This window comes from Cavia porcellus, unplaced genomic scaffold (assembly GCF_034190915.1).
Source record: "Cavia porcellus strain 051 isolate PalLab524CR breed Dunkin Hartley unplaced genomic scaffold, mCavPor4.1 scaffold_27, whole genome shotgun sequence".
Lineage (NCBI taxonomy): Eukaryota > Metazoa > Chordata > Mammalia > Rodentia > Caviidae > Cavia > Cavia porcellus.
In genome coordinates, this window is record NW_026947510.1 from 13,789,421 (window position 1) to 13,806,097 (window position 16,677).

At 34.7% G+C, this 16,677-nt stretch overlaps 1 protein-coding gene across 2 annotated transcripts in view; it reads left to right on the top strand.

Annotated features, from left to right (window-relative positions):
• Positions 1-16,677, top strand: part of Plxdc2 (plexin domain containing 2) — a 416,118-nt gene that overhangs the window by 212,043 nt on the left and 187,398 nt on the right. For both annotated transcript variants that reach the window (XM_063237895.1, XM_003463885.4), the window contains exon 4: positions 1,308-1,377. In XM_063237895.1, the coding sequence (XP_063093965.1) occupies positions 1,308-1,377 (70 nt within the window). The remainder of the gene's footprint in view (positions 1-1,307; positions 1,378-16,677) is intronic.

Sequence of the window (16,677 nt, forward strand, 5' to 3'; positions counted from 1 at the left end):
TTTGAATAATTAATTTTATGCCAAATAAATGATTAGAAATTTCTGATAGATACAAAAAAAGCAATCGTTCACAAAATTTCAAAGAGCTAATTTTCAATAAATATACTTTAATATTTTCTGTTGCATTTGTATATTGGGAAAGATATATAGAAGCTTCAGAATTTTTACATAATAGACTTTTGCTAAAGTAGCCTGTAAGTGCTACTGGGCTCTAAACCAGCTAATTACTTTTCCTTTGGATTCTTTTATCTTATGTGATCATATTTGTTACTGTTTTTGTTTCTTATGTAGTAATAATACATCTTTAATATTTCAAGCATAAGGAATAGGTAGAATTTTTTGTCTTTTAAAATTTTTGTATGTATTATTTTAAAATATGAGTACATGTGTTTTCAAAACTTTGTATTATGTTGAAATATGAAATGCATTGTACACTTGTGTGTGTATTCTTTATTTACAAATTATAAGCTGGAATTTATGACCCCTTTGCAAAAAAGGGCACAATTTATGAACTTCCTATGTTTGTCCTACAGTACCAAGTAAAAAATAGCTCTCTACTAGACAGTACTGCTTATCGTATAGCTCTGTGGTTTTAGAAATGGACATACTATGCTTAATCTGAAAAGCTCATTGTATCAAAAACTCTCTTCCATTCTACGTATGTGGGTACAAATGTATTCTTCCATGAAATTGTCTTTCATCATGAAATATATAAGAAAAAATTAAATATGTAATAATGTAAAATAAAATCTTTTGTTCTTTATTTAATGAGTCTTGACATGTATGTAACATGCTCTACTGTTTTGGAGAAGCTAGTCAAACTACAAAATGGGCCAATATAAATGTCTCATCTGAATGACAACCAAACTGTAGTAACAATGGCAAAGAGAATGGCTATTTTTATGCTGGTTATCATGGCATATGTTATGATCTCAGGCACTTGGGAAGATGAAGAAATATCAAAAGTTTATAGCCAGCTGGGCAAGCTTATGAGACTTTATTTTGAATATAAAATAAAATGACTGAGGGTATCACTTAGTGACCCTAGAGTTCAATCCCTGGTACTGAAAAAGAAAACATCAACATTAACATCAACAACAACAAGAACAGTTAGCTCTTCAGGTAGTCTTTGTAAGAACAATCAAAGACTGTAACAACCCAAAAGTACCATTAAGGATCCAGCTTATAAACATCAACTCTAATAACAACAGGGCAAAGTGGAAACATCTTTTATTGAAAGTTTAAGGCTCTTCATTTTGTATTTATTATTTTGCATTTTATTGATTTTTATCTCATGTTCTTTGCAGAGAGTGAATCTGTCCTTCGATTTTCCATTTTATGGCCATTTCCTACGTGAAATCACTGTGGCAACTGGGGGTAAGTAGCTTTCTACCTGTGCACTGTAAATAATCTACAGTTTTACTGCAGGTATTATTTTTAATTTAGCCCATATTTCAAGAGGGCCATATAGTGAAAATCATTGCCTTTTAGCACAAAGTTGTCAGTAAAAATAAAGTGTAAGAAAGAGTAAAGATATTAGAAAACACTTTTCAGTAGAAAAAAAGTAGCTATCATAATTTTAGCTTAGATTGACCTTTGAGCTTTAATTCATCCTTTAGTAATATCATAAAACTACACTAATAATGGAAATTGGGGTAGAAGTAGAAAGAAAAGGTGCTTAAGTAAGCTGTTGCAATATTTTTATATTATTTGAATGCATATATTTGATAGATGTGTACATATGCACATCCATACACAACCATATGGGTATTACCTTAAATTGTTTATTCCCTTAAGGTCATCTATGTTGACTGACATTTCTTCTGACAGTATTAAAAGCAAACATTGAAATGCAGTTTGAATATGTGAAATTTTCTTTTCTTCACAAACATGGAGGTTAAAGATTAGCAATACCCTGCCAAGGCAATTATCATTCTTCACTGAGCATCCCAGAGGTTAGAATTACATTAATCCTGAAGCAATAGTAATAAGAGATGAACAAAATGCCAGAGAATATGCCTGGCGGTCTTAGACACCAGGATAGGAAAGTGGAAGTAAATAGAAACAATGGAACAATAAAAAAGAAGTAAGTAAAAAGAAACCCATGGGTATAATGAAAAGGAATGAGTGTCTGTTCAGGAAGCACAATAGACCAGGCATCTTTCCTTCCCTGAGTCTCATCATTGGCCTTCTGGATGGAATGGAAGCCACACTGATCATTTTGCCTTGTGTTATTATTTAGAAACTATGTAAGATTCGGGGAAAAAAACCCATAGTTATAAATTTCAACAGTTTGCTGAGCACATACTTTGAACTAAAGTGAATGAAGCTACTTGTTCTTTAGGAATGTGTAATCTTACAGAGAATTAAACAAAGTAAGGCACAAATGAAAATCACTTTAAAAATACAAAGATGGACCAGGGCTATAGCTGAGCAGCCTGTGTGCCTTCCTGGCAAGCACAAAGTCCTCAGTTTGATTCCTGGTCGCCCTCCCCCAGTACAAAAGATGAAGTATGGCTTTCCAGAATAATAAATCTCAGTCATCCATGGAAAACATTTAAGATTTTTCTGGAGAAATCACTGATGTCACACTTTCTATGGTTTATAGAGAGGAGAAAGTCTCTGGAAGGAGCATCCAAAGAGATATAGAACAGGAAGTGGGTAGAGTATTTTGGGTAATTGAGTTTGATTAAAGTCAGGTGTGTATTTACCAAATAATTATCATATTAGGATTATAAATTAGAAAAGTAATTTCAGATAGTTTTATATAACACATTAAGAGTCAGCTTTACCTTGAGGCTTTAGTCCTTAAGTAGGTAAAAAATAAACTCTAGCAGGCTAAACCTAGACATTTGTGTAATGTTTTAAATTGTAGGACCACTGGACTTAGTACATTTAGAAAAATAGTGCAAAAGAATATTTAAAAGAGGCGTTGGTGATTCTTTTATTGTTTGTACCATTTACAGACTCAAGTAGAGGATCTGGTTTTAATGAATGATAATAACTTTACCTTTGAGATTACTAATTTTGTGCAAAAAAACCCCCTGTATATAAATAAAATATGGAGGGCTTTGTCTTTTAAGCTCCTGTGTGTGTAGTAGTATAGTACCAGGTTTTAATTAATGTTCTCAAGAGACTAAATGAAAAGCAGAATGGTAGAACTGAAAAGTGACCCCAATAGGCCATGAAACATATTAATCTCTCCTGTCCTTAAAGTATGATATAACTATGATGATCTTTTAATATGGATGTTAGGGATGTTTTCTCACATTTATTGTGTGTGTTCTACTGAATATGAAAAGGTGAATTCTCAATATATATTAAAAATCTGTACATGCAATGGCAAACATTTGGGTAGCTGCGCATTTTCAATTTTGCAAATTGCTTTAACTTTAATGCTCATGACAGTGAGTCAACTAATATGAATTAAGATCCCTCATAGTGGAGTGGGTGGTAACAAACTAAAGCAGATAGCTGAATAATCTTTACTGCTTCAAAGTACCATTTTCCTCAAAAAGAGCCTCAAACCTGGTGTCTTGAATGATCCTTCTTCTTGGAAATAAACACTAAAGTAAAGATATTCTTTTTTTTTCTCTAATAAAATATGGTAGTATGGAACTTCCATGTGCAACTCTCTGGACCTTATTTAAAGAGGCATGGTTAAGATAATTTAGATATTGGCCTAAATTATTTTCAAAATGCAAGCAGACTCTCGTGTAAAAGTTTGAATAGGTTGCTTTCTCATGGTTAATTCAGCCTATCAATATTGATTGAGTCCCATCAAAGCTTCTATACAAAAAGTTTAAAATTAATTGTACAAGGAGCTTTTAAAAAGTGAAAAAGTGAGGCATGGTTTCTAAACAGATGCTTAGCATCTAAGGAGAAGAAGGGATGTGATATAAATAAAACAGTAAACTAAGGTTGGCTATAAGAGCTAAAGGGATAAAGTATGGCTCAAAAACAAATATTCGTCAAGACCAGGTCTGTTCAATAGCTAATAGTTGCCATTGACCTAAAAGAGGACAGAATTTTAGTTGGCAAAGAAACTATTTGGTAAAAGTGGACAAGGAAAGTGGTTTCAGACTAGAAGATGTTGAGCTAAAGGACAGTGCTAAGGGTCATTGAGCCAATCAGTTTATCATAAATAGAAGGTGGGAACAGGGGTCCAGTGAAGATGTCAAGACTATTGTAGGATAGCGTAAGCTTCAAGGATTTGGAGATATTCTGCAAGTGTTGCTTCTTATAGTAGAAGCAGCCTGATCTGACAGTGAAAGGTAAGGTGGGTTGAAGTGAAGCTAGAGAAAACAGATAGGACTTTTCAGGGCCTCTTCTTTGATCATTAGGGCCTGAATGAAGTAAGATAGGTGCAGAAGAAAAGGAGCCATTGCAAGACTCCTAATTTGAGTCATTTAATCACTGTGATTCTAAAGTTTCCAGCTCCAAGAATCCATTAAGATTTGGTTTAAAAAAAAATCCTAAGAGCTAAGAGGACTTTTGAACCACAGATTTGGTGAATCTCTTTTGCAATTTACTTATAAGCAGATGGAAACTATCTGACATATACTCATTCACCTTGTAAATTTTAAATTTGTGATTAACCATGGAAGGCTTGGAAGAAAGCAGAAACTTCAGATTAAATAAAAGTCAGATGAAATAAAGTTGATTGCAGATCATTCCAAATAGGCAGGTGCTGAGAGTTTTAAATAGAAATGTGTTGTTTTCTGTCGTATTGACGGTCGATTCTCCTTGACTGTGCTTCCACATATTTCTCTTGAAGCTTTTCTGCAGTGGATGAAGGAAAAAAAAAAAAAACAAAAACAAAGGGAAATGTTTTCATAGTGGAGGCAAGCTGTGCAAATAAATAAAGTGGATACTTTAAACCACAGTCCTCTTTATTGTATTTCACTGCTTTACCAGTTTCCATGTGTTCTTCACATCTGTCTTTCTCCACCCCACACAGTGATACAAATTTAGTTAAAAATAAAGTTAATTTCAAGATAATGCCTTGTGTTACTGCTCAGATCACAATCTCATGTCAAAATGTATTTTAAAAATGCAGACATACGCGTGATTCACTGTGCTCCATCTTTGTATTTTAAACATACTTTATTATAAATAAACTTGCATTTCCACATAAAAATGTGAATTAAAACTAGATAGCAGATCATTTATTTATAAACTACAAAAATAAAACATTTGCCTATCAAGTATTTTAATATTCAAAAGCTTCAGTCATCCATACAAATAATGCCCAAAATGAATCTGAAATGCCATCTAATTTTCTGGTTCACTGATAGCAGATTCTGAAAACATCTACTTTTGTTTCCATTTAAAAAAATACTTTAGAATACACATACATTGAGCATTAAAAAATTAGTCCTCTATGCATTTCATAAAACTTTTTCCATTAATAGTATCTCTGATATGTGTTGTTTGCTTATCGTTCTGCTTACTTGCCTTCTCTATTAGTATCTTAATTGGTTCTTTTATTATGAAGCTGCTAAAGTCATCTTTTATATACCTCAAAATGCACAGCTGAGTGTGAGAATTTGAGTTTTAATTCATGTAGCCATCACTAATAATGATATTTTTATGTAAATCTATCAGCTGTACACATGACTTTTATGGATTCAGGGTGGAGAGGTAAGTTAATTGCTGCTTCATATAATAGGAAAGAGAGAAATATAGTAATGCATATAACCCTCACCCCAAAACTTAACTGTGTGGACAGATGGTGATTTTTAATTAAAATATGTGAGGAATTGCAAGCAGTTGGACATGAGATTAGAAATCAAAGGTGAAATGAATTTAAAAGTTACTTTGGAATACATATTACCTGTATTACCTACTTTGACTAGGATACAAATTTTTAGTTGCAGATTTTATAACAAAAATGTTGAAAAGTTTAGATCTACTTTCTTTTGTTGCCACATTATAACTAATAAAATATAAAAATTTTTCATTAAGTAATGAATTTTTAACATCCAAAATACCAGGACATTAAAATAGACAAAAGTAAAAATTAAAATGCACTTTTCCTGTCTTCTAGCTTACCAGTTCCTTTCCCAAGAAAAAAATTACTGTTATTCTTTTTGTATTTTACATTCACATTTAGAGTAATATTCTGTATCTTACCAGTAATCATTTGCTTTCTCCTTTAAGTCCTCAATAAAAAAGATTTAAAAAAAAATAATGCATAATATCTTGACTGAATTTTTAGGAAGTATAAGAACAAATTTTCCATCTTTTTTCTTTTGGCTTTCAAATGGTAATATTTTAATTATAGATCCAAATAATATTCCATGCTTTTAGATGACTTGATTAATAACAGAAATAAAAGGCTTTTCAGGGGAGAAACAGTGAGTTATTACTCATGATGACTGATTTATAAATACCAGCCTCATCTTCTTTCAAGCGTATACCCTCATAAAACAGAATTTGATGCATCCATTAACTTTCTAAATCTAGTGTAAAAGTGAATACAGTTATTTTGTCTTTTAAAATTATTAACAGCCAGCAGAGATTGTGAGTGTCTGGAGATCTGTGGATGAAAGGAAAATGCTGAGGAGATAGATGCTGGACAAAAAGTAAATCCATTCCAATTTGGCTCACCAATTTAAAGTAAAAAGCTCAGGTCTCAAGGATCTCTAGACAGACAAATTGTGTGTTGTCTGATCTGCTGTGTCTAAATGATTCGCTGAGCTGTGCCTCCGAACACCTGAGAGCTCATCTTTGCAGTCCCTTGTGATAATTTACTCTTCCCCCAAACCATCTAGTGTCAGCAACCGATTCAGCAGATTCACAACATCTCTACATTTCTGTTCCCTGTGGCTTTATAAACCACATATTTACGGGCATCTTTGTTTCAGCCATGTCTGGAAACGCGTTGTATTTCTTTACTGTGGCTCTCTGGGGCTGAGGGTGGGAAGGATAGTTGGAGATGGGGTGAGTAAAAGATCCAGAGAGAGATCACCCAGGAGCTGGAGAAAAGCCACCAGCAATAAGCAAGAAAAATAGCAGAGACAGAAACATGTGTACATTCTACAATTGTACATAAACAAAAGAGAGCAATATTGGTAACATGATGTGGAAGTCCTGACCGGGGACAGGAGTGAGGAGCAGTGGTTCAGGTAAGCAAGGCTGTGGATAGAGCAGATTCGTTCAGCTAGTCCCCGTCCCTTCCCTCAGAAGAGCCCACCTGTCACTTAGATACTAGCTTAAGAACATTTTCCTTTGCAAGGTACTATTCATCTCCTACTGCAGACCAAGACTTCACTGGAAATGTCAATGATGCGTTGTCTGCACCCTTTCCTATTTGACATAAATGAGAGTATTACACAGATGCTTAAACACATAATCTGACTGAAAATAAAAGAAGGTTAGGTGCACCTGTTTTGTTAGTGAGGTAATAACATAGCGGCAGATTCACCACCATTGTCCGGTGGTCGGAGAAATTATCGTACAAGTCTGACAGTAGACCTTGACCACTACAATAACGAGCTCGAAAGAAGCAGTTTAAAAAATAGTCTCTTCACTATTCAGAAAAATAGTCTTGGTTCAGAATTCTGGGCTGCTAAGCCAAGCCAGGCAGAGCTGTATATTCTTCAGCAAATACACAATTTCTCAGTCTCGGTTTCCCTGTCTCTAAAATAGCACAATTAAATTTCCTACTTGTCAGGATTTTTATGAAGATTAAATATCACATTTCAAATAAAATTCTAATAAATATTTTGCATTATTAGGTAATATTTTACATGTACATTTTCTCTTTCCCTTTTCAAAATGCTTTCTTTCTATAAAGCTGTGCTTACTTGTTAAATCTGTTTGTCATTTTCTAAGATGGCATCATTTAATAGATTTCCCTCCACAAAAACTTAATAGGGAACTCAAGGGGTATAAGGAAATTTACTCATCATTTCTAATTGCACATTTTAAAGGCTGGACTCACCCACTCAAACAACCGGGAAATACAGAAGTATGCTAACGGGGTGTCTACTTTGACAAGGTGATTATATCACTCCTTTCTAAATACAGTTCCAAATCACCCCTAAACATTGTCCATTGTCTGGGACTTTCTTTAGAAATTTTACATTTAACAATTTTTGTCACACATGGCAGCAAATCTTGGCATCTTTATCTAATTGTAACACATCATCAGTTATCACTAGCTAGGTAGCAGGGACTATAGTATTACCTATCAGCACACAACATATATTGTGTGTATGACACTCGAGCCTTCATACAGCAAGAACTTTTAAGACTAGTCATCAAATCGTAGAAGTAACCATGAATAAAATGTTAGACAGGAGGCTTTTCCAGATTGGAGACTTGTTTAGCTGATGAAAAATGATTGGAATACCTAACCTCCAGTGCAAAATTAAATGTTAATTGAATGTACGTATGTGGCTTTGCCTTTGAATTAGGAGACAGATTTTTTTGTGAGTATCCATTACTTGAAAGCTACCTTTATTTGCAATGCCCTTTTCTTCTTCACAGGAAACTAGTAGGTATAAAATAACTCTGAATTGTGTTCTCACTTCAATGTGTACAGCACTGCAGCTAAAAGCTTAATAGGGCTAAATGTTTTGTTTCTAATGAGGTTATGATGGGGTTAGATTACTTTGTTGATCTGACTAGCCTGAGGGCCACTAGGAAATTTTCATTTAAATTGCTGGAATTATTGTTCAAATGAGAGATTTCTGCTTAAGGCAAAGAAAATGCTATTTAATTGGTTTATTGTCAATTTCCACAGCTGCTTTAAAAGACAAACATCTTTAGTTCAATGGAAAATTAAGAGAATTTGGAGCAATTAGATTTTGCAAAAGATGAGAAACAGATAAGAAGTGAAACCCTTTAAATTGTATAACTTGTGGCAAAATACATGTAACATAAAACATAACCATTTATAAATTTACTCTTTCTGAGTCTTCAGTCATTGAGCTGTGAAAGTAATGTTCCTTTTCTTTTGCATCTTTGTCCCCTCCTCCTTCCTCTCCTTGTCCTCCTGTCTCTTCTCTTTCTTCTTCTTTTTTCTCCTTCCCTCCTTCCTCCTCCTTTTAGTACATACAGTGGTCTCTTCAGATGGTTTACTAGTGTTCTCTCTAAAGCTTTGGAAATGTAACTATTCCACACCTCTACACGAGTTTATATTTGCAAGCCAAATTTCCTGTTCTTTTACTGTTCAGTATCTCAACAATTAAAGATTATTTTAGAGAAAATTTGAAACTACTTCTTGTATATTAGACAAAATTCAATAAAACAAATGATATAATTTGGAAATCAATGAGTAATCCCAACTTCTACAGAATTTAAAATATTAAATTCATGTAATATTAGACAACTAGAAATTAGTGTTATGTGACCACATATGAACATGGAAAGACATTTATCATGAGATATGAAATAGATGAAGTTGTGATTACACTATGATGGTAATTATTTAGAAATACACAGCAAGGAGAATGGAAATAAAAGCAAATACTGTTTTTTTATAATCTATATTATAAGTGATTATTTTTCTATTAGTTGTTTCAAATATTTCATTGAAGAGTGTTATGTATTGGTATTGTTTTGCTTATTTGTATGGTGCAGAGGAACAAAACCAGGACCTTGTGAATTCTAAACAAGTGCATTAGCCCTACCTTATACCTCAGCCCTTAAGTTTAAGTTTAAATTTTAATCATCAGCTGTTATTAGAAAATGTGAGTAGGAATCTGTCTTCTTTTTAATGGAGGTGACTATTCATTTATCTTAACATTACTCATTATATTTTATTTATTACACTAATACATAATGACACTTATATGCTAAATTTTCTTATTTCCCATTAGATTTGAAAAGTATTATTTAAACTAATCTGATTTCTTTTATCATAAATATATAATGTAACTAAATAATCATATTGGAAGACAACACTGGAAAATACCTTTTATAGTCCTGAAATTGACAATATTTTTCTAAGAGTGGTTCAAAACCCAGAAGCTACAAAAACTGATAAAATTGTAGACGGACATATCTTACTTTATTAAATTTAGTATTTTTTATGCTGTACAGGAATTTTTTTTTTTAACTAATTGAAGGCTTGTGGCAATCCTTTGTCAAGAAAGTCTATGGATGCTTTTTCCCAACAATTTAGATGAAATCAATAAATAAGTTTTAGACAGATGTGGTAACTAGACAATGAATAGATGAAAATTCATTTTATTTATTGAGGAATTACAAGAACTTCTTATTTCAAGTCCTCGTCATATGGAATTCTGAAGTTGCCACCCACCTCATTCTAGCAATAAGAAAAAGCAGGATAAACAGAACATCAGTAGGATTCACTGGATTTAACACAGAGTGAAACTGATGAGTAAACCACTGCTTTAAAAATCTAAAGAGACATTGGACATTTGAATAAATGCAGAGATCTACTTACCTGGGAGCAGAAGCCACTGGAACCAATAACTGTAATTATGGCTGTTGATAACTTCACTAAAGCTAGTTTTAATGTACTTTCGCCTCAAAGCAAGAAACTCCAGTTGTAGGTGGACATGTAAATATCTGAGCCCTTGACTTCAAATTCTTGCAGTGAAGTTCTGAGAAAAGTCCCCGGGGCTGTGCTAGTAAGAGCAGTCAGTGTGAAGACACCCAGAGCTTTCTCCTTAGCAAAGGCCTAATATTCAGAGACATTTGTATGTTTTGTAAGGGGCTTATCCCAGCTGTGGGAAAGCGGTTTCTCCCACTAGAGGTACCCTGTGAATCTTGCTTGGACACATGAGGAAAGTTACAATTATGTGTGTAACAGAAGTCAGGACTTCAATGAAATGGATCAAGAATGCTACATCCAGGAAGGGGACTGAGAAAAAAATTGGACTAAAAAAACCCTTACTGGAATCACAGCCCAAAAATACAGGGCCGCTAAAGAATGAGAAAATTATAAAATCAAACTGCAAAGAAAAAATAGTTAAAATAAAATGAGCATCTAAAATAAATGAGCATCTGTAGAACAACAATATAGATAGATGTGTGTGCTGTGTGTGTATGTGTGTGTGTGTGTGTGTGTGTGTGTGTGTGTAGTTGGAGTATCAGAAGAGAAGAAAAATAAATTGAACAGAAACAAGGTATAGAATAATAATGACCAAAAACTTTTCAAATTTGGCAGACACCAGGGGCGAAAGTTCAGAGAACACCTACCAGGAGTTGATCAACCTAGAACCATGCTAGATATATTATTTTCAAACTGGAAAAATAAAATATTGAAAGAAAGCAGAGAACCCACATCTGCTATAAAATACTCAAGGAGGATCCCTGAAAACTGTCAAGTCATCAAAGACAAGGGAAGTGTCACCCACTTTTACAGCCAAGAGGTGCTTCGGGCAAGGTGGTAATTAATATAACGTAGTGTCCTGCATGAGATCCTAAAAGATCATTATGTAAAAACTAGGAAAATCTAAATAAATTTAGTTAATAATTTAGCTGAGAATTATGGGCTCATACTATTTCATTAGCTTTGACAAAATCACCAGATTAATGAAAAGTGTAACTTTACAGTAGAAAACTCATACAGAGTGTATGGACAGACCCCTACCATACTTTTAATTCTGCTATTGATTCTAAAATAAAATTTAATTTAAATTTTAAAATTTAAAATCTATGTGGGGCTATTAGACATATGAAATAGTATATAACCTCACGTCTATTAAGTAGAATACCAAATAAAACCACAATGAAATTATTTCCACTTTGAAAATATTTTTTAAAAATAGTATTTATAAATTGATAAATTTCTTAGGAATATACTTTTCATCATGGCTGATGATGATTCATTGTTATCTACTGAAATACAAATGTGTAATTGATGATAAGATTCCCGCTTCTGAAAATGTACCTCATAGACACATTGCCATATGTGTGAATAATGTAGGGGAGGATATCCATTACGAGAGACTGAAAACGTACCTGAATTCCCATTAGCAGTGATATCCAGGTTAAATAAATTGTCGTTCACCTGCAGAATGACTATATACATAGTATTTAAGCATAATGAAAGAACTTTATATATAAACATACATATAAAAAAATCAAATATGGAGAAAATGTTACCTCCATATATGTGTACATACACATGTACAGACAGATATTCTTAAACACACATAAACTATATATCTCTAAAATAATTTGAGGGAAACACAAATGCTTCCTAGTGATAGCAAAATTTCTACAAAGGCATACGAGAAAATATTAAAATAGTAACCATCAAAGAGAATTAGTTTTTGGCTGAAGGTCAAGACCAGGAAAAAATACAGTTTTCAGAGTCATTTGTACATTTTGAATAATTATAGTATGCATATATTACCTTATATATTAATGGTAATTAATATTAAAATCCTTATTGATAAGAATTAGTGGGAATATGTTTTTGCAGTATATGTTCTTATTTTATATGATATTTTCATTATATGTTTACTAACCATATAATGAGTATGAGAGTATAATGTGTAATGCTTGTTTTTTCATAATTGCTTTAAAACCTGGACAGTAATACTGGCATCCAAACCCAGCATATCATATATGCTAGGGAAGTATTCTGTCCTAAACTGCATATCCATCCCTCAAAATTTATTGTATTATATAGTTCAAGAGAGTGAAAACCGCTTATGAAATTAACTTTTTTTTTTAAAGAAAAGGTTTAATTGATTTATGGGGCCTACAAATGCTACCCTAAAATATGAGACTCACAGAACTTAACTGAAAAAGAGATGGGAAAAGGATACTTTTGTGATTGCTGGTTGTCTTTTGTTTTCGTTTTTGATTTTGTTTTCCTGAGACAGGGTCTTGCTATACAGTTCAGGCTGGCCTTGAGCCCATCTGTAGCCCAGGCTGGCTTCATTCAATCCTGCTGCCTCAGCTGCTTGAGTGCTGGGATTACAGTATATGCCACCACACCCTATTCCTGGTTGTTGAAAGAAGTCACTTTCTTCTCACAAAGCCAGACTCACTTAACATAAACTAGAAGATCATTTGGCTCACATTTCAGGCACAGTGGGCTAACTGATCAGGATGACATGGCACAGAGGCATGGCAAAGGAATAGCTGTTCACCATGTGGAACAAACAGAGTCAAAGAGGAGCCCGAAGGAAAATACAAGTTTCCATATTGTGCCCATGATGACCCTCCTCTTCTGAGCAAGCCCCACCTCTCACACCAAAGGGCTCCATTATCTTTATAATATAAGCACTTCCAAAGGTCCTGCCAGTGATAGCATGAGGCTTTGCAGAGGCATCTAGATATAAACTATAGCATTGGTTTAGATGTAACAGTAACATTAGGATTCTAGCTATCTCTCACTTCATTAATCAATGTGTACTTTTATTTATGAGCAGCTACTCAGTTAAGATAATAATTAGAAGCTCAAAACAAATTCTTCATTATTTCCTAGGAGAAACTGGAGAATAGAAGTGGTTTGAATGTTGCGAATCTTGCAAATTGGGTAGTAGGAAGTACCAGTGTGTCACCAGTGGCCCCAGGGGGATGGCCATTGAACTGGAAAGCTTCTTTTGCTATGGGCTGAACATTTTTCAGTTAGGATTTCCAAAGAGCTTAGTGACTTTGGGCATGAGTCAATCTCCAGATGTACAAATCTCCTGGAACAAAGAGACCCTTCAAAGCAATGGCAGTACCCTCAAATGAGCACCCTGACTTTGGGCTGGGATCTATGGAGTAGGTGCCAGCCTCTGAGAAGCAGAGCCCTGGCTGGGTTTCAGGGCCGGCCTCATGGCAGGGCGGTGAGATGAGAAGAAGGACGATACTTCTATGAAGCTATCATGTACTGGGGAGTTATTCTGAATCACTAAGATTCTGCAGATGGTGGTGGGACACCAGCTTCCCAGTGGAGGGTAGGGCCACAGACCAGTCCTGCCAAAGGGAGAATTGCAAACCAAGAGATTCTTCAAAACTGACAGCTACACAAGACAACAGACAACTTTTGTCTGTTCTCAGTAGATACACTGTTGCACAGAAGCCAAGGCTGGCCTGGCAGGTGCTCTGCAAATACCTCTGCCTTATAGTTAGCGAGGAATGTGTAAGTGGAAGGATTTCAGGACCAGCCCCTGAAAAAATGAGCTCAAGAAAGCAGTGTAGAGGTAAGGAATTACATTTGCTTTGAGTTTAGAAAAAAATATTCCCACTATGCTTTTGAAATATTGTGCAAGTGGCGTCTTTCTATCTTGCCTTGTTATATGGCAAAAATTTCAGGTCAAGGACACAAGCAAACATTTCTTTTTTCCTCCACAGGTGATGGACTGTTTTGTACAATAGTTGATCCCACAGCATTTTCCCAAGCAGCTTGGCAATGTTAGTGCCAAGCTTTATCTGTTTTTCTTTTTTTAAAACTTCTATTCAGTTCATTTTTTAAAATCTTATTTTCATAACCCAAACTGTAGCCATGTATTTCAACATTTCATGTTTAGCAGGTGGCTGCCACAGAACTGATAAAATGCTGTGCAAGAATTACAAAAGTGTTTCTTTAAAATGAGCCTCTCTGGGTAGTACCTACAGTAGCAGCAGTGAAATTTCTGCAGGGGAGGGGCAGGAGCTGAACTGCCAAGGTAGCAGGTGTGCCTGACTGGGAAGAACCCAGTAACCCCTCTCTGCTGCATTTGCCTAGCATGTGCCATGAGTTTGTTAAGATTCTGTTTCATTTTTAATAAATCCCACCAAGTTCTCTCATGTTCAAAATTTCACACTGTGAATGAGATGTCTCCCTGTAATTCAGTGTTGAAGTTTTATTTGTGTTGACCTGGGAAAGATCGTATGAATAATGGGTACCACAGGAGCCCTCTAAGGCACCCCCAGGCATTGCTACACCTGCTCAACTAGACTTTCTGGCATGGGGACACGGGAATGCAGTTTTCAGTAACTCCCTAGGTGATATTCCTGCTCCTGGTGCATACCTAAGGAGACAAACACACCTTTAGAAACAGAGAGCCTTCATGTAACATCTGGTAGGTGAGGACCCCTAGTAAAAACGCACTTATTAAAACCTTCCTGCTGGGGCTGGGGATTTAGCTCAGCAGCATAAACGCCTGCCTTGCAAGCAGGCAGTTGTGAGTTCGATCCCTGGTACCAATAAAAATGAAAAAGATGAAAAAAAAAAAAAAAAAAAAAAAAAAACCTTCCTGCTGACATCTTAGAGAACCCAATTAGAGATTTTAAACATAAATTCCACTCCAGCCACCTAAAAACCATAAAAGAGAAAATGTCACTGCTCATCCTTAATAGAAGACCTAATTACTCTTCTATAGCAGTTTGTTTGACAGGTCAAGATTTGGACTGTGCAGCCAAAGATTGTCCTTACGAGGCTCAATGTCACCTCTGTATTCTCTCTTTCCATGGTCTTTCACTGAGGACATACATTTATTTTTTACTATTTTGTGGCCTGACAATATTTAAAGATAGCAAGGCCTGTTCTCTTTCCTAAACTTCTCCCTGATCTGTGTTGTAAACTTTTTAATCTTTGTCCTCTTCTTTTTTGTTATGTGTTGATATCATTAGGAAATAACTGCATCCTGCAGATTTTTGTGTCCCCTTACCCCAAACAAAGGCTATTTTCAGACTCCTTTCAGCTTGGTGCGGATACAAAATTTTAGGTGAGCTCTTCAGATTCATGTTATATCATGTGTCATTTGGATATAATATCAGCGGTGCATAAAAGAGCGTTATTTTTCCTGTCAAGCATTTGATAAAGCAACAGGTATCATAACCATCTCATTAAAATTACCTATTCTTTTAATGCTGTTTATATAAGGACCTTAAAATACCAACCTTCCACTGAATCAGAGCTAGGTATCTTCAGAAAAGCGACATGAACTCTAGTCTGAATAACTAGCGTGCAACTTATATTGAGGGCAATGTTTTTTTCTAAGATAGAAGCCCTCTTCATAGAGTTTTATGGTCATGAATGTAAAGCAAAAAGACTGTACAAGAAATGTTCTAAACTTTAAAGGACAAAGAGTTAATTCATCGTTTGTAAGGAATCCCTTGTGAACCCCTATTATTGAACAGGCATAAATAAGAAAAAATAGGTGAAAAATATCATAACACCTAAATTGTAAGTCATTTTAGGTTTTTTAAAAATATGATTCTCATCTTTCCTCTAGAATTCAAACTGGCTTTCTAATGTGTAAAAAAAGGTAGGTCCATTAAAGCCAGCTGGAAATCTGCAGTTTTATCTGGATATCACACATTTTTGCTTTGTAGATTCAGTCCTAATCCACATACTCAAAGAGTTCTTCATGGTGATTGTTCAGCTCAAACATGCTGAGAATCTACCTATAAATCTCAAATATTTAAGATAATTTGGTGGCTCCAAAAGTGTTTGGCTGGCTGAGTAATTTAAAATGAAGAAAGCCAAGTTGCGCATTTCCATGTAGGAAGGCACAATCCTTCATTTTTCATTCCATTTGCTTTACACTGAGAAGAACTTAGAGCCAATAAATATTGATGCTGTCCAGTGGATATTTGTGAGCTACATGTAAAGCCCTCTGTGGATGTAGAGCTCCTAGAAGCATCCAACCTTAAGTGGTTTTTCTTCTTTCAATAAATGCACTTGAAGTATTTAAGCCCTGACATTTTGGCAGTTGGAAACACTATCCCTGATGAAGAGCCACTTGCTAGCAATGAAAAAGTAATTTC